Below are 18,994 nucleotides of genomic sequence, written 5' to 3'. Positions count from 1 at the left end.
GGCCATTGGAGATGCAGAAAGGAATCACCCTGGGGAAAGCTGTTGGAACTCAGAAGCCTGGAGAGAAGGCCAGCAGAGATTGCCCTGTGCCTTCCTGTATAAGAAAGAACCTCAGATGGAAGTTAGTTGCCTTTCCTTTGAAGAGCTATATGTTTTTAACTAAATAGATCCCCTTGTATTAAAAGCCAGTCCATCTCTGGTGTGTTGCATTCTGGCAGCTTTGGCAGACTAGAACAGACTCTTTACTTCAAGTACTGTTAAAAGAACCCAAAAATACAAATGGATGAGTGTGTTATATACACTGGATTGAACATTTGGCACTAATCAGAACATTTTGTCATATAGTATTAACACGTTATAAAAGTGCATAATGTCAAAGAAATAGAGTCACCAGCATCCAAAAGCATCCTTGTCAATTAGGCCATAAAACATTCTATAGCACGTCTCTGTGTTGTCCATCACTGAATCACTGGTAACAATTTTGAAATGAAAAAAAAAAGAGAGAAAAGAAAAAGAGCATAAAAGTCCCTTTGGGGGAATGGTGAGAAAGGGGGAAAATTCAGCTTCCCCAAGTGGAGAATTCTTGGTATTCTCACAAGCAGTGGGGACAACCAAAGCAATAGGCTAGGTCCCCAAACTTGGGGTTTGTTCATATGAAATTTAACCCCACAAAGGATAGGTCAGGCCTCTTAAAATTAGGCCTAATAGTCATCCCCAAGAGAACCTCTTTTGTTGCTCAGATGTGGCCTCTCTCTCCAGCCAACACAACAAGCAAACTCATCGCCCTCCCCCTGTCTACATGGAACATGACTCCCAGGGGTGTAAACCTTCCTGACAACATGGGACAGAAATCCTAGAATGAGCTGGGACCCAGCATCAAGGGATTGAGAAAACCTTCTCGACCCAAAGGGGAAAGAGCGAAGTGAGACAAAATAAAGTATCAATGGCTGAGAGATTCCAAACAAGAGTCGAGAGGTTATCCTGGAGATTATTCTTATGCATTAACTAGATATCACCTTGTTAATCAAGATGTAACAGAGAGGCTGGAGGGAAATGTGTTCCAGTAACCATGTTTCTTGAAGATGATTGTATAATGATATAGCTTTCAAAATGTGACTTGTGATTGTGAAAACCTTGTGTCTGATGCTCCTTTTATCTACCTTATCAACAGACGAGTAAAACATACAGAATAAAAATAAATAATAGGGGGAGTAAATGTTAAAATATATTAGATTGAAATGCTAGTGATCAGTGAAAGGGAGGGTAAGGGGTATGGTATGTATGAATTTTTTTCTGTTTTCTTTTTATTTCTTTTTCTGAATTGATGCAAATGTTCTGAGAAACTATCATGATGATGAATATGCAACTATGTGATGATATTGTGAATTACTGATTATATATGTAGAACAGAATGCTCATAAGAATGTGTTTGTTGTTATATTTAAAAATTTTTTTTAAAAAAAGGAGCATAATCCCTTTTATTTTCTGGTTAAAATTAAACAGAAAACAAACATACATCAATTCTGTTATATGCTAACATTTTCAAAGTACATCATTTGAACAAGAGAAGGGCTAGGAACAAAAATGTTTTAACAAAGATTCAGATGTATGTTGAGTGTCAGTAGTCTCACACAGCTTTCCTGTGGTACTCAGTTGGAGCCACTTTATAATTACTGGCACTAAGCAAAGTGGCAGAATTCTTTGCCAGATACTTTAGGAAATCATGAGGATAGTTCAGTAATAAAGCAAGGCTCTTCTCATCCAGAGGTGAATAGGCCAACATTGCTCCAGTTCGTACAAATAATCTTAGTGGGTGTGGTGCTCCATACATATGGGACATAGGTGTATCAGGGTGATCTGCAAGGATTTCAGCATACTGTGGTCTCTCAAATTTATGGAGTACCTGAGTGCCCAACGTTAAATTGAAGTATTCTTTTATCCCTGCCACAACCTCATTAACAGCATGTTCCTTACTATCTTGTTTTTCCTCGAGATTTCTTATAATTTGCATAATCCTCTAGAATGGAATCCACATTCTTCTTGGCAGGAAGATTAAAAGAGCTGTTTTTCCCCCGGTAATTAAGTCCCAGTCATCAACAAGCCATGGTTTTAGTTTTTCAGGAATCTTTATTTTAACTTGAACTCTGTTCATGAACATTTCCTCATTTCAACAGTGGGGTCTACTCAGTCCCTTTTCTTCCAAGGAGGCTGAGGTGTCTCACTGGTACTTCTTCCATCTCCATTTCCAGATGTTTTCTGTTTGTTCTTTTTGTTTTCACTTTAAAATTTTTCTTGTTTCCTGGGGCGGTCTCTCTCATCTTCCCCTCTGCGTATTGCTCCTGATTGGCTTTTTTGAATCTCTGTTTCTGCAGATTGGTGTCCTTGTATATGAGTACTCTGCTTTCTGGAATCCATTCATCCTTTTTACTCCAACCACTGTAATTTATAAAGTATTTTACTTGTTTGTCTTTTATGGCAACCTTTACAACACACTTTGCTTCATAAAACAGAGAAAGCACAGCATTCACCCACCCTCTTGGAATTTAGTCTTCGGGTCCTACTTTGGGCACCATTTATAAGTGATTTGTCACCTCCTCCTTTTCCCACCACCCGTGACTACTGCCCCCAACTGTCTACCCCACTCAGTTTCGTGTCAGATGTGCCGTCAGGCAGTGCCAACTCTACATCCTGGGTCCGATTTCCATTTCTGGGTCGTAGGTGTCACAGAGTTACTCACAGTTCCAGGAAAAGACCAGTTGATACACATAGAGCTTAGTGTCTCAGAATCTAGAAATACATTTATAGCTTCAGAATAAATGTAACTGCTTATAAGGGCTTACCATCTAGACTCCCATTTTCTTGTATTTTCTGAGGTAGACCTTAGCATATTAGTTTTTTTTTTTTTTTTTTTCTGTTTCTGGCTTATTTTGCACAACACATTGTCCCCAAGGTTATGTGCCTCTCAACATCCTTCCTTTTAATAGCTGCATCATATAAATGTGTCACCATTAGCCATTTTGCTTTTCAGTCATTGTATCTTTCGGCCCCCTCCATCTATTGGGCATCATGGATAATGTCCAGAATAAACCATTTCTTACAGTATCCTCACTTGGTTGTACAATCAGCAGTGCTCTCAATTTTAGTCAATTTTCATTGGCCCATAATGACAAAGAACCAGCTATTACCAACTATCAAATCAAAACTACCCCTTATCACTTGTCCCTTCCCCTCAATTAGTCACCCCCGTAGTGCTATGGTACTGTTGATGTCTTCCTTCTAATTATTGGCCATAGCATGCATTTTTTTATTTTCCCCATATATTCCTCTACTGTTGACTCTTTGTCCACTGTTGAACCTTTGAAATAGTTCATGTGAGAACTTAATTATAATTATAGATTTGATCAGTGGGATACATGCCACTATCCATCCCCTTTCTATCATATTCACTTTCAACATGGCAATGTTGTTTATAAACCTGCTTATTAGTTACCATTACTTCTATCCATTCCCTTTAAGATTCAACCTCTTTGAACAGCCTTTCCTCTGTCTCTAACTTTTGTGTACCTCTTAGTTCTACTATATTCTACAGTGTAACCTCTGAGATTACCTTTAGCAAAGTCATAATAGCGAAATCATACAGTGTCTGTGTGTGTGTGTGTGTCTGGCTTATTTCACTCAACATTACATCCTCAAGGTTCATTCATGTTGTCATAAGCTTCAGGACCTCATTTCATCTTACTGCTGCATAATGTTCCATCATATGTATATACCACATTTTGTTTATCCACTCATCAGTTGATGGCACTTGGATTGTTTTAATCTTTTGGCAATTGTGAAGAATGCTACTATGAACATTGATGTGCAAAATGTCTGTTTGTGTCACTGCTCTGGGCTCTTCTGGGTATATACCGAGTAGTAGTATTTCCAGGTCATAGGACAACTCAATATTTAATTGTGTTTTTTAAGGAATCGCCCAACTGTTTTTCCACAACAGCTGCACCATTATACATTCCTACCAACTGAGTAAGTATTGCAATTTCTTCATGTCCTCTTCAACATTGTACTTTTCTGTTTGTTTAATAGCAGCCATTCTTATAGGTGTGAGGTGATATCTCATTGTCGTCTTAATTTGCATTTCCCTTACAGTTAATGAAAATGAACATCTCTTTATGTACTTTTTAGTCATCTATATTAGTTCTTCAGAAAAGTGAAATTTCATATCCTCTGCCCATCTGTATATAATTTCTCTATGTACACAGGATATCAAGTCTTTATCCAATATGCGGTTTCCAAATATTTTCTCCCATTAAGCTAGCTAACCCTTCCTTTTTGGACAGTTTTTTGAGGCACAGAAGCACTTGATCTTAAGGAGTTCCCATTTGTCTATTTTTTATTTTACTGCTTGTGCTTTAGGTATAAAGTTTAAGAAGCTATCTCCCTACAAAACATTGCTAAAAGAAATCAAAGAATGTATAAGTAAGTGGGAAAACATTCCCTGCTCATGGGTGGGAAGGTTAAATATAGTTAAGATGTCAGTTTTACCCAAATTGATCTACAAATTCAACGCAATACCAATCAAAATTCCAGTAACCTGCTTTGAAGAGTTAGAAAAGCTAATTATTTGTTTGGAAGGGGAAGAGACTTTGAATAGCTGAAAATGTCCTAAAAAAGAAGAATGAAGTGGGAGGATTATCATTTCCTGATTTTAAAACTTATTATAAAGCCACAGGGGTCAAAACAGCCTGGTCCTGGCACTGAGATAGAAATATTGACCAATAGAATTGACTCGAGGGTGCAGAAATAGACCACCAAATCTGTGGTCAACTGATCTTTGACAAGGCCCTGAAATCCACTGAACTGGAACAAAATAGTCTTTTCAATAAATGAGCATGGGAGAACTGGATATCAATAGCCAAAAGAATGAAACAAGACCCTTACCTTACATCCTATACAAAAATTAACTCAAACTAAATCAAAAGACCTAAATATAAGTACCAGTACCATAAAACTCATAGAAGAAAATATAGGGAAACATCTTCAAGACCTAATAATAGGAGATAGCTTCCTAAACTTTATACCCAAAGCTACAGACAACTAAAGAAAAAATAGATAAATGGGAACTCCTCAAAAAAAAATGCTTTTGAGCTTCAAAAGACTTTGTCAAAAAGATGAAGAGGCCACCAACTCAATGGGAGAAAATATTTGTAAATCACGTGTTGGGTAAAGGTTTGATGTCCTATATACATAAATCATACAATTCAACAACAAAAGAACAGACAACCTGATTATAAAATGGGCTAAAGATGTGAATAGACATTTTTCTGAAGAGCAAATACAGATGACTAAAAAGCAAATGAAGAGATGCTCATTCTCATTAGCTGAAGGGAAATGCAGATCAAGACTACAATGAAATACTACCTCACACCTATAAGAATGGCTGTTACTAAACAAACAGGAATCTGTAAATGTTAGAGAGGATGTGGAGAAATTGGGACTTATGCACTGCTGGTGGGAATGTGTAATGGTACAGCTGCTATGAAAGACAGTTTAGCTGTTCCTTAGAAAACTAAGTATCACGTTGCCTATGACCCGGCAATACCACTGCTTGGTATATGCCCAGAAGAGCTAAAAGCAGTGACACAGACATTTGCACACTAATATTCATAGCAGCACTATTCACAGTTGCCAAAAGATGGAAACAATCCAAGTGTCCATCAGTGGACGAGTGGATAAACAGAGTGTGGTGTGTACATCTGATAGAATATTATACAGCAGTAAGATGAAATGACATCCTGAAGTATATGATAACATGGATGAACCTTGAGGACATAATGCTGAGTGAAATAAGCCAGACACTAAAGGACAGACACTATATGATTTCGCTTTTATGACCTTGTTAAAGGTAAACTCAATCCACTCTGCTCCATTATTTTCCTGGAAGTCTCTTACTTGCTTTTGAAATTCATTGAGGATGTGCAGCAAATGAGAGTGGCTCTGTTGGAGGAATTACGAATAATTTGTCTCCCCACCTTCTTCCTCCTAGGTGCTATGAGAAGCCATCTTTCCAACTTCAAAAAACATCGAGCTGCTAGAATTGACCACTATGTTGTTGAAGTCAATAAATTAATAATCAGGTTAGAGAAGGTAAATTTTGTTGTTTTAAAATACTTTTTTCTGCAAGTATAAATTTTCTGGTAGAGTATATTACATTTCTGCAGCATGTGTTACATATACCTTATATATCCGATGTTGGCAGAGAAGCACCCCACGTAGAGAGGTGCAGAGAATGCAGAAGGCAGTTCTGGCCTGGCCTGGTTTTGCTGAAGGAAAGGGCCCAGATTGACAGACTTAAATGTACCAGGCTTCCCTTTTCCCACCTACAAAGCTCATTTAGGTCCCAGAAAATCTTTGTGCCTTCAGATTCTTTTCTTTTCTGGGTATCCCAGGCATGATCACCTAATGGAGTATAGTATGTGATAGCATTTGATGACAAAGTAAGACTGCCATTTATGTTTGTGAGGAGTTTTCAGACAGCCATGTGCTGTCTGGAACCTCTTATTGGGCCTTCTTGTCCTGTGGCATGGAAACTCATCTTCACTGCCATAATCACTGTTTTGCTTTGACCTTAGGACTACTTGTTGTGTATAGCCTAGATTGCATGATGGACATGGTAGCATGCACAGGTACAGTTCTTTATGAGTATTTTGTAGGGCAGAAATATGTGGCCAACTCTGTTGTCCAGGAGGACTGTGGAGAATTGGGAGTTCCCCATTGCTTTCAGTAGGTATTCCTGGTTTTTGCTTAAATGGGTAACTGACAATAGAGAGATTCATAGGAAGGGAGGTACCTTCTAGAGGCAAAACTAACTCTGCCCCAAGTAAAGTTATTTTTATGACTTGTGGGGTTGGGGACAACAGATGAGACATGAGAAAGGCATATGCACTGATTCCGACTTGATGCTCTTGCCTATGGAAAGTGTACACATCATCTGATTGATTCCATTTGGTATTCTTTTCTCCTTGTCAGCTCACTGCATTTGACAGAACAAATACCGAGTCTGCCAAGATTCGAGGTAACTAAAATTTTGTTCATATTCATTCTATTCTTTATTTTACTTCCTGACCAAATCTCTCGTAAATATGGCCTGCTTTCTTTTTGTTTGTTTGCTTGATTTTGGTTTATTTTCCTAAAGCAATAGAAAAGTCTGTGGTGCCTTGGGTCAGCGACCAGGATGTCCCTTTCTGTCCAGACTGTGGGAGTAAGTTCAGCATCCGTAACCGTCGTCACCACTGTCGCCTCTGCGGGTCTATTATGTGCAAGAAGTGTATGGAGCTCATCAGCCTGTCCTTGGCAAGTAGGTAACATGGAGGCAAGGCCCTGGACCCTCATCTCCTTTGGGAAGGGCTTGTTTGCTAAACACCACTGGGATCATGGGATCATCATTCATTCACTTGTTGATTCCATGAGACCCACTACAGTCTAGGCCCTGTGCTTAAGGCTAGGGATACATGGTCTGTAACAGGGGTCAGCAAATGTTTTCTGTAAGGGGTCAGATAATAAGTACTTTAGGCTTTGTGGGCCAATTTTAGTCTCTGTGACATTTCCTTCTTTTTTTTGGTAATTTTTTATAAGTGCAAAAATCATATTTAGCTCCGAGGGTCTATATAAAAACAAGGCCACAGGTTTTCACTTGCCCACCCATGGCAAAATGACTATAAGGCATAGTCATTTTCCCAAGGAGTCCAAAGTCCAGTGGGAGCTATAGACTCACTAACAAATAATTGCTATAAAAGTGGTAAGTATAATGAGAAAAGTTGTGTCAGGCACCCAGGCAAGGCTGAACAACTTTTTGTCAGCTCTTCTTGGGCGGGGCGAATGAGGCTTTGAAAGGAGACTATAGGAGAAAGTCTTGAAATATGAGAAGTGGGCTAGTTCCTTCTTTTGGGTAAAGTCACACACAACTCACTGTTTTATAGAGTAGACTACAGTGTCATGATATGAATCTACTGAGTGCTATGGAGGCTCTGGGGAGAGGGCAAGAGCACAGATGCTCAGGTTTGCCAGGTGAGGTTTGAGAAGAGCCTTGAAAAAGAAGTAGGATTGCAAAAAAGATGGAGGAAGGACTGCTTCCTGGGTAGAGTGAGGAGCAGGAGCAAAGGCCCAGGCTTTGAAAGAACTCAGGTAGTAGTAGATGAGCAAATAGAATAGTTGGGGCAGTGTGGAGTATGTTTTTGAGAATTGTGGGAATGAGGCTACAAAGGTAGGATAGCACCAAATTTGCATCTCAGTTGGCTAACAGTTGCTAAAGATGATCTCACTGGCTTCGGGGACATTTGAGGTGGCTTTGCAACACTGTAGTGGTCCTCTGACTCTGCATACTGTTGGCCATGGTGTGTCTGGACAGTGTGGGGGCAAAGCCAGGTGCTTCCTTGGTCCATCTCACATTTACCAGGTCCACTTTACCTTGATACTTTCCTTTTCTCTCTGAGGCCCACTCTCTTTCCCACATGAGACTTCATAAACTACATTTTTGAGATACTATTCACCTTTCTTCTCTTGGGTTATTAACCAAAACTTATTGAGCAGCTACTATGGGGTGCCTTTGCTGGATATGTTAGGAGTGCAACTATGAATGAAACCCATATTCTACCCTCAAAGATTCACCTATTCCTTGGGCAGCTCTGGGGTGCACATATAACTGTTTTACAAGGAGAAAAGTAAAAAGTACTTCAGGAGAAGCAGTATAGTAGGAGCTGTAAAGATAGTGAAGGCTTCCTAGAGCACATTCTGTTTGAGCTGAGCTTTGGAAAGGGGAGAATTTAGATGTTTGGGAATGGGGGAAAGACTGTAAAGGAAAGTTTCAAGGGGAGAATGTGGGTTATGTTTGAGGCACAAGGAAAATGGAAGGGGTTAGTATAGGTGGTGAGGCTTCAGTACCTTGGAGGCAGACTGTCCTAGACTTTTTAGACCTTCCGTGGGTGGCAGTGGGTGTCCTTTTTCCATCATGAAGTCTGACTCCAGGAAGGCAGAGATGTAGGGTCTTACTGCCTATGGAGGAGCCTGATCTTACTGCCCTTCAAATCAGGCACCTGTGGACTGACACATTGTGACATGGAAGATGGGCTAATTGGATGCTGTGGGGTTATTGCCACCTGTCCTATTTGTGGTTTACAGACAAGCTTACCAGTGCCAGCAAGGATGCCCTGAGCACCCACACCAGCCCAAACCAGTCCCCCAACAGTGTCCAAGGTTCCCGCCGGGGCAGCATCAGTAGCATGAGCAGCGTGAGCTCAGTCCTGGATGAGAAGGATGATGACAGGATCCGCTCCTGTACACACTGCAAGGAAACACTGCTCAAGAGAGAGCAGCAGATCGACGAAAAGGAGCATACCCCTGACATCGTGAAGCTCTATGAGGTAAGACATTGTGCACAGCCTTGGGTCAGCCTCTGATTCATGAGACCGATTTGTCTATTCATTATGTACATACCTGCAGATGTCAAAGAATGCTTTGGGAAGATACTCCTTTCAGTAATTTTTAGTTTCTGCTAAAGGGCCCTGGTATGACTTCCTAGCTAGGGCCCTGGGTGAGTCACAGAGTCATCCTGGGTGTGTTGCAACAAACTCGTTCTCTCACCCTTCCTTTGCCCACTTGAGAACAGGCAGGTACAGGTATTGGTGGCCAGGAGGAAAGGGGAGGAAAAGTGGTTCTCCTGTGTTATGGGCAGGTTCTTTGTGGGTAAGTACAGAAGCTGGAGATGTCACAACAACAGTTGGTTGGGAAGAGTCCTGGGAAACTAACCTGAGAGGTATAGGTTTTACAAGTTTGGGAAACTGCTCATATGAAGGCTTAGCGCTTCTCCTTTGAGTCCATGCAGATTCTTCTTGTTACCACCAGCAATCCCAGAAAACCCTTAGAGGATGCACACTTTAAGAGAAACATAGTGTCGTCCAAAAGCATGGGGTTTAGAGTCAAACACCTGGGAGTGAGACTGGATTCCGCTAATGGCCAAGTGAGGTCTGCAAGCTGAGTCAGAATTAGTCAGGTGGGAGGTGGGCAGGGGTCAGTAGGAGATGGGAAGGAGGAGATCAGACCAGCTGGGATGAGAGTATTTTTGTCTGATGACCAGTGAATGTCACTGTTAGTAGTTCTGTAGATGATAATGGCTGTGTTTCTGGGATAACTATGAAAAATGCCCAAACTACTGGAAATGATCTTAATTAAACCCTCTGCTGAGCTATAGATATAACCTTTACCCATCCTTTGTGTACAGTTTATGGCCTTATGTCTCATTTTCATTAATAGCCCCTGTCTTAGTTTGTTAAGCTTCCAGAATGCACTATGCCAGAAACGGAATGGCTTTTAAAAAGGGAATTTATTAAGTTGCAAATTTACAGTTTTAAGGCCATAGAAATGTCCAAACTAAGGCATCCAGAGAAAGATACCTTAACTCCAAAGAAAGGGCCAATGAAGTTTCTCTCTCAACTGGAAAGGCATATGGTGATGTCTGCTAGCTTTCTTTGCTCATTTCATAAGGCTTCGCCAAAGATGTTTTCCTTCTGCATCTCCAGAGATCTCCGGCTGTGTGGACTCTTGTCAGCATGCAGACTTTTTCCAAAATGATTCCTTCTTAAAGGGCTCTAGTAAGCAACGCCACCTTGAATAGAAACCATCTAATGAAAAGTTACCACCCACAATTCGGTGGGTCACATCTCCATTGAAACAATCAAAAAGCTCCCACCCAGCAATATTGAATGAGGATTAAAGAACTTGGCTTTTCTGGGGTACAAAACATTTTCAAACTGGCACAGCCCCCATGCTTTTTTCTTCCTTCTTTTTTCAGGTGGGTCCTGATCCCTCATGCTGGTGTCTTGCTATAATCTGGTACCACCTGGCAGAGAAAGAATGTAGCTGCCAATTCCTCTTTTCTGCCTTGGTAGATGCCTTGGCTTGTGTCTTGGAAGGCCTTGCTCTTCTCAAAAGCCCCACCCTCACTTTCTTTCCTAACTGCAAGGTTTCCTGCTTGTGAAGTAGGTTTGTAAATCAGGAAATCAATAACAGTAATAATTAAAAAAAAACAACGCATGTGTTTTCCCACAAAACATACAAGGTTTAGAAAAATGAACATTTTAACATCTCTGATGATATAGTACAGCTTCTGGGTAGGCACCTCTGTATCTTGAGAGCACCTCTCATCTCTTCTGTTTTGTTCTTAGAAATTACAACTCTGCATGGAGAAAGTTGACCAGAAAGCTCCTGAATACATCAGGATGGCAGCATCATTGAAGTAAGCTCCTCTTATCAGGGGTGAAAGTTTTCTGACGCTTCAGGTCAATTTTTCAGTACCTGAGAATGAAAATCTTAACTCAGGGTTTGCTTTACTCCTGTGACCAACTCAAGAGAATTTTTTTTTTTTAATTGTGGTAACATATATATACAATACAAAATTTGCCTTTTTAACCATTTTGAAGCTTACCATTCAGTGGCCTTAATTACATGCAAATAAGTGATGAAAATAAACTTTTTCAGCATTCCAAATAGAGCCCATTAAGCAATAAGAACCCTCATTTCCCTCCTTTCCCATCCCTGGTAACCTCTAATTAATTTTCTGTCTCCATGAGTTGACTTATTCTTGATACAATATCTGTCCTTTTGTGTCTATCCTTTGTGTCACAGTGCTATTAAAGTGTCAGGGCTTAGAGCAGGGATTTCATTTAGAGCCGGGGTTAGCAAACTGTTACCCATGAGCCAAATCCAGCTTGCTACTTTATTATTATTATTATTAAAAAACTTTTTATTGTAAAAAAATAACATATATACAAAGCAAAGAAAGAAAAACCAATAATTTTCAAAGCACACTTCAACAAGTACTTATAGAATAGATCCCAGAGTTTTTCATGTGATACCATTCTACCATGTCAGATTTTTCTTTCTAACTGCTCCAAAACACTGTGGTCTGGAAGGAATATTAATATAGTGATTTAGTAGCCATACGTATTTGTTAAATCCTGTTTTCTCTGTTATTCCTCCACTTTCTCCTTTAATCCTTCTCCCAGTCTATAGGGATCTCTGGGCAATGCCTGTTCTGACTTTTTAATGTTAAGAAGTTGTGTCCAACCAAAGCAATAGGCTGAGCCCCCAATCTGGGATTTGTTTATATGAAGCTTAACCACGCAAAGGATAGACTAAACCTACTTAAAATTAGGCCTAAGAGTCACCCCCGGAGAACCTCTTTTGTTGCTCAGATGTGGCCTCTCTCTGCCAACATGACAAGCAAACTCTCCACCCTCCCCCTCTCTACGTGGGACATGACTCCCAGGAGTGTGGACCTTCCTGGCAACGTGGGACAGAAATCCAAGAATGAGCTGGGACTCAGCACCAATGGATTGAGAAAACCTTCTTGAGTGAAAGGGGGAAGAGAGAAATGAGACAAAATAAAGTGTCAATGGCTGAGAGATTCCAAACAGAGTCAAGAAGTTATCCTGGAGGTTATTCTTATGCATTAAATAAATATCACCTGTTTAGTTAAAGTGTAATGGAGAGGCTGGAGGGAAGTGCCTGAAAATGTAGAGCCATGCTCCAGTAGCCATGTTTCTTGAAGATGATTATATAATGATACAGCTTTTGCAGTGTGACTGTGTGATTGTGAAAACCTGTGTCTGATGCTACTTTTATCTACCTTATGGACAGATGAGTAAAACATATGGATTAAAAATAAATAAATAATAGGGGGAACAAATGTTAAAATAAATTTAGATTGAAATGCTAGTGATAAATGGAAGGGAGGGGTAAGGGGTATGGTATGTGTGAATTTTTTTCTGTTTTCTTTTTATTTCTTTTTCTGAATTGAAGCACATGTTCTAAGAAATGACCATGATGATGAATATACAACTATGTGATTAAAAAAAAGGGGTGTCCACACTAAAGGAGTGGGGGATGAAATTTATTGATAATCTTGGAGAGGCTGGTCCGTCTGGGTTTCAGGATTTATCTGACCTAGGAACCCTCTGAGAATTATGTTCCAGGAAGGCAAACCTAGTGCATAAAACCTTTATAGAGTCTCAGTTTGAGCCCCAGGTGCTCCCAAGAATCAGCAGGAGTGATGTTGGTTGGGATTTAGAAAACCATGGCAGTTAGCACTATCTAACTGAAGCCTGCATAAGAGTAGCATCCAGAATAGCCTCTTGAATCTGTTTGATCTCTGTTGGCCACTTATGCATTATTTATTACACATCTTTTCCCCCTTTTGGTCCAGAAGGCAGTGTGAGTCCCATGGTGTCAGGGTCAGACTCATCTCAGGGAGTCATGCCCCACTTGCCAGAGAGATTTTCACCCCTGGATGTCATGTTCTACGTAGGGAGATGCTTTATTATGTTTTGAGATACAATTCACATACCTTAAAATCCATTCTTTTAAAGTATACAATTCACTGGGTTTTAGTATATTTACAACATTGTGCAACTACGCCTTTATCTAATTCTAAAACATTTTCATCTCCCTAATAAAAAACCCCGTATACCTCCCTTTTGCTGTCATTCCCCATTCCTTTGCACCCCTCCCTCCACCCCCACAACCACAAATCTACTTTCTGTCTCTGGATTTGCCTATTTTGGACATTACATGTAAATGGCATCATAGATATATGATCTTTTGTGTCTGGCTTCTTTCACAGAGCATCATAATTTCAAGGTTCATCCAAGTTGTAGCATGTACCAGAATTTCAGTCTTTTTAATGACTAAATAATATTCCATTGCATGGATAGTCCTCATTTTTTAAATTCATTTGTCTGTTGATGGACACTTGGGTTGTTTCCATTTCTGGCTATTATGAATAATGCTGCTGTGAATATTCATGTACACGTTGTTTTGTGGACATGTTTTCATTTCTTTTGGGTGTGAACTAGGAGTGGAATTGCTGGCCATATGGTAACTCTGTTTAACATTGAGGAACAGCCAGACTGTTTTCTAAAGTGGCTGCACCATTTTACATTCACACCAGCAGTGTACAAGGGTTCCAGTGTTTCCACATCCTCACCAACTCTTGTTATTACCACCTTTTATCAAAAGTAAAGTTTTACTGGAACACAGTCACACCATTTGTCTGTTTACTCTGTGTAGCTGCCTTTTGTGATACAGAAGCACATACAGAGACTGTAAGGCCTGCAAAGCCTAAAATATTTACTGTCTGTCCCTTTACAGGAAACATTTGCTGACTTGTACTCAAGAGCATTGTTCCTTCCATAGCCTAAAGTCTGAGCTAGAATTTGAGGTACTGGTATTGGAATCAGCTCCCAAGTGTTCTCAATTTGAGTTTTTGCCTTTGTCTTAAGCCTATGTTGTCAGCCTTCCGATCTTTGTAGTGATGCAGGTAGAATTATATGTGCTTTGTTTAGAACAAAACTATTTTTTTATTTGGACATTGACTGTGGCAATATTTTATAATGTTCCAAAATAAATAAAAGATGTATGCTAGGCTTTTTCCTCATTATACCATACACTGTAAGTTCATTACTGTATTCATTGATTTTTTGGGGGTGAAGAATGAGCTGCTGACACAGCTGGAGGAATTATAATATGACTCCTCTATTCCCCTTCCTCTGGTCACATGCTTGTAAACCACTTCCTGTTAGTCCAGATGGCAATGCTAATTTATTGAAGGGAATTTGTGTTAAGCATTCTTGTGGAGTAGACACCTGTATGTTGTACTAGTGCATGCAGTTACAAAAATTCACCATATGGGTCTTGCGTGTGAAGAAAATGAACTCTATCATTAGTGTAGTACTTAAGGAGTTTCCTGACTTTTGAGTCAGTAAATGTCTGACTTACAAAATATGAAAGGCTAAACCCAGCTGGTTTGTGACAAGAGTACCTCTTTCCGTGCATTTCTCCTTGACTCGTTGTGCTTTATTCGTTTGTCCTTCTTCCTTTCCCTGCTCCTCTCTCCCAGTGTTTTCCAGCCAACGAGGTTTTAGAAAAAAAGGTGGGAAGGGATTGAAAAGGAGGTCAGGAAACCATTGTAGGTCCCCGCTCCATCCTCAGCTTCCCCAATCTTAATAACTGGGTGTCTGCAGCACCTGGCAGCAGACAACAACAGAAGGGAAAGAAAAACCTATTTCTTGAACTTCCATTGTCAGTCGTTATTGTCCTAGATCTCTTTCCCTGCACCTTTATATTTGCACTCCTTAGACCCATTTTCCTATTTCTATTTCTCAGTCTAGAGCACTGTTCCTGAACACTTTCTAGTTTTTATTTTTTAAGAAAAGGATGCATCTTTTCTGACTGCAGTTCACTTGAGCAATAATTTCCACCCATAGAGCATACTGCCCTTCCTGTGGGTGGTTTGGAAGAAGCAGCCCAGGTAATTCCAATTTATACCTCCCCTAAATGGAGACTCCTTGGCTTGGAGCAATGTCTTATTTCCTTTCTTTGAAACTCAATGGAATCAGCTGCCCCCCATATCAGGTCCATTGGTTTGAAATGAGGGCAGGACTGCTTTTCTACCTGGATGGCAATAAGGAGAAGTGCATTCTTGTCTGTGGGAGTTGGCACTCAGCCTTTTCCTGCTGACTTTGTTACTGAGGGGCTTCTCTCTCTGCATCTTGTTTTTCTGTTCTGTGTCTGTGCCTCTGATCCATTGTGGGTTAATGGGCTTTTCTGGCTAGTAGTGAACTACTATTGCTGAGCCTGTTTTCAGATGTCTAACTCCTGTTCCTCCAAAGGCAAGTGCTGAGGGGCTTTAAGCCCATTTTATTCATCATTCCTTCAACAAATATTTGTGGAGCACCAGTTCTGTGCCAGGCACTGTTCTAGGTGCTGGGATATAGCAGTGAATGTCAAAGACAGCGTGTCCCCCTGCTGTCATGGAGCATACTACATTTTAGTGAGAGGACAGATCATAGTCAAGTGAGTAATGAACAGGATAACTCAGTTGTAATAGTTACTTTGCAGGAGATGAAATTACTTGCTGTGAGTGAGACTAGGGGAAGTAATTTCAGGTCACTTGTATTTATAGTTGGCTTGGTGACAGCAGGACAAAGTTCAAGTCTCCTACCCAGTCTGATGCTCTTTCTGTAAAGTATGAAACCAGAGATGATGGAACAACCTTATCAAAACCACAGATTACAGCATTCACCAGTATTTATCCAGCCAGGACTGTTTTATAGATGGTAAAATAGGCTAACTCAGTAATCCTTTCTGCTTACTTAACTTAAATTGCTGCTGCCTCAGACATGGAATTGAGTGGCCATTTTTATTGTAGTAACATATGTATAACTGAAAATTTCCCATTTTCACTACTTTCAAGTGTACAATTCAGTGGTATTAATTACATTCACAGTATTGTGCTATCATCACTAGCATCCATTTCCCCACCTTTTCAACACCTTAAACAGAAACTGCACCCATTCAGCAATAACTCCCCGTTCCTTTCATTGCCACCCCTTCCCAACCCCCAGTCTCTCATAACCTGTAGTCTGTTTGTTTCTATGAAATTTGCTTTTTCTCAGTATTTCATATAAGTTAGATTATACAATATTTGTCTTTTTTGCATCTGACTTCTTTCAGTATGATGTCTTCAAGGTTCATCCATGTTGTCACATAGATCAGATCTTCATTCCTTTTTAGGGCTAAATAATATTCTATTGTGTGTGTGTGTATATCATGTTTTGTTTATCTGTTCATCTGCTGGTGGACACTGAAGTTGTTTTCCTCTTTCAACAATTGTAAATAATAGCACTATGAACACTGAGGTACAAATATCTGTTTGAGTCCCTGCTATCAATTCTTTTGGGTATATACCTTAAGGATTGCCAGGTCATATGGTAATTCTGTGTTCAGCTTTCTGAGGAACTTTCTGATATCCATGGTGGCATCACCATTTTATAATGCCACCAACAATGTAAAGGGTTCCAGTTTTTCCACATCCTCATCAATACTTGTTATATTCTGTTTTTTTATTTTTCGTTAATAGCCGTCCTAGCGGATGTGAGGTGGTATCTTGTGGTTTTGATTTGCATTTCCCTTATGACCAGTGATGTGGAGCATCTTTTCATGTGCTCTTGGCTACTTGTTTATGTTCTTTGGAGAAATTTCTATTTTAATTCTTTGTCAATTTTTTAATTGTCTTTTTGTTGTTGAGTTGAAGGAGTTCATCATATATTCTAGGTATTAAACCCTTACAGATATATGGTTAGCAGTCCTTCCCTTCTTGATTTGAAGTAAAAGTGCTTTTTTTTTAGTACGAGGAGCAACTGTTCATGAAATCCGGGTGTATTGGGCAAGTGGTATGATGCTATGCAGGTATCCTTTGCAACTGGGGATTCCTTGGTCAGCCTCCAGCTGTACCTGTTTTCCTCGGGTGGTCTCAAAGTGAGAAAAGCCAGATGATTTTCTGCTCTAACACAGTGTAGTCAACTCCCTTAGTAAGCCATTTCATACACTTTATTAGACATAATAAAATGTTTAGGAAGAGCAGGCTGAAAGTGATTTGGTTACATTTACTTTGGTGATGTGCGTAAGAGCCAGCCCTCAGAGTCCAGGGCCTGAGGATGTCCCTGTGATGCCTACAAATTGAAAAGTACTTGTATTTTGAAAAATGAATGAACATTGCATTATACACAAGAGTCTGAAATACTGCTTTGAGAAAATTAAGCGTCCGCCTTTGTGAGTCCTTAAATCTTCTAAACTATGCTCTCCCATCAGCATGATGAAATTTAGATCACATATCTCCATTTCTCTTTAGTGCAGGGGAGACCACCTACAGTCTGGAACATGCAAATGACCTTCGAGTAGAAGTACAGAAAGTGTATGAGCTCATAGATGCCCTAAGGTAAGGTCTGCTTATCAGTATCTGCTCTGCCGGCTGGAGTGGAGAAGGTGCTGGGTCGTAATGAAGTGGTGGGTTGCTACCAGGCCTGAGCTTGTGCAGGTGACACAGGGAGTATGTGAGGAAGACGTCAAGGAAGGTGACAGCTCTGGGCCTCAGTGTATCTTATTATCTTTTGGTTGAAAATTTCTAATGTTTGGTATGATTAAAGGAATAGGAGCTGCCTGGTTTTCCAGGCTGCTGTGACAAATAGCACACAATGTATTGTCTTAAATCATAAGAATTTATTGGCTCATGGTTTAGAGGCTAGAGGGCTTGTTTCTTCCTGGAGTCAGTAGTGTTCTCACTAGCTGACAGTCCTTGGGTTATTTGACTTTCCCATTACATTTCTCTCTTTTTTTGTTACACTGACTTCTGGCTTCCAGCTCCTCCTTATGACTTTCCTTTCATAAGGCTTCTAGTAATAGTATTAAAATCCATCCTGATTGAGTTGTCCATACCTTAAACTGAAAATAACATTTTCAGAAGGTCCTGTTCACAATAGGTTCACACCCACAAGAATGAGATTAAGATTAAGAACATGTTTTATTCCTGGGAAACATAACTCAGTCTATCAGAGGTGCTATTTATTGACACCAGCTATGTGCTAGTTACTGGATATTTCCACACAGAGTAGCTCATTTATTCTACCTAAATTATCTTGTGAGGCAGGGATTAACATCCTCATTTTACAGGTGAGAAAATGTACTACAGCTAGCAAAAGTGGTAGAGCCAGGATAGAAACCCAGGTTCTAGTCCATGCTCTTTTTTCAGGTCTACAACTGCTTTTTAACTGTGTAACTGCCTTTTACAGTAAGGAAAGTACAGTGGAAGTACAGTGTATTTAGAGGGAAAACTGAGGTGAGGAATCTTTGTTCATCAAACATGCAGGATTGGCTACATAATTTTCAAGGACTGATGCAAAATGAAAATGCAGGCCTCTTATTCAAAAGGTATTAAGGATTTTAAGTAGTGACAGCAGTGCATTAAACCAAGGACAGAGCCCTTCTAAACACTTGACTCTGCAGATGAACAGGTCATGTGCCCATGAAACTGGTTCTGCATATGTGGTCAGTCTCTTAATTACTGAGTGTCTGCCATGCACCTGTGCAGTATAAGGGCCTCGGGTGC

General features: G+C 40.1%; 1 protein-coding gene and 1 pseudogene across 4 annotated transcripts in view; one reads left to right on the top strand and one right to left on the bottom strand.

Annotated features, from left to right (window-relative positions):
- The window catches only part of RBSN (rabenosyn, RAB effector), a 51,113-nt gene that overhangs the window by 27,310 nt on the left and 4,809 nt on the right, over window positions 1-18,994 (top strand). For all 4 annotated transcript variants that reach the window (XM_077116450.1, XM_077116446.1, XM_077116448.1 and 1 more), the window contains 6 exons: window positions 6,044-6,144; window positions 7,027-7,072; window positions 7,193-7,354; window positions 9,175-9,416; window positions 11,217-11,287; window positions 17,741-17,827. In XM_077116450.1, coding sequence (XP_076972565.1) covers window positions 6,044-6,144; window positions 7,027-7,072; window positions 7,193-7,354; window positions 9,175-9,416; window positions 11,217-11,287; window positions 17,741-17,827 — 709 coding nt within the window. The remainder of the gene's footprint in view (window positions 1-6,043; window positions 6,145-7,026; window positions 7,073-7,192; window positions 7,355-9,174; window positions 9,417-11,216; window positions 11,288-17,740; window positions 17,828-18,994) is intronic.
- LOC143646041 (mortality factor 4-like protein 1 pseudogene) lies at window positions 1,628-2,470 on the bottom strand (annotated as a pseudogene).

This window comes from Tamandua tetradactyla, chromosome 9 (genome assembly GCF_023851605.1).
Source record: "Tamandua tetradactyla isolate mTamTet1 chromosome 9, mTamTet1.pri, whole genome shotgun sequence".
Taxonomy (NCBI): Eukaryota; Metazoa; Chordata; class Mammalia; order Pilosa; family Myrmecophagidae; genus Tamandua; species Tamandua tetradactyla.
The sequence above is the reverse complement of the archived record's forward strand: the minus strand, read 5'-3'. Positions and strand labels throughout refer to the sequence as shown.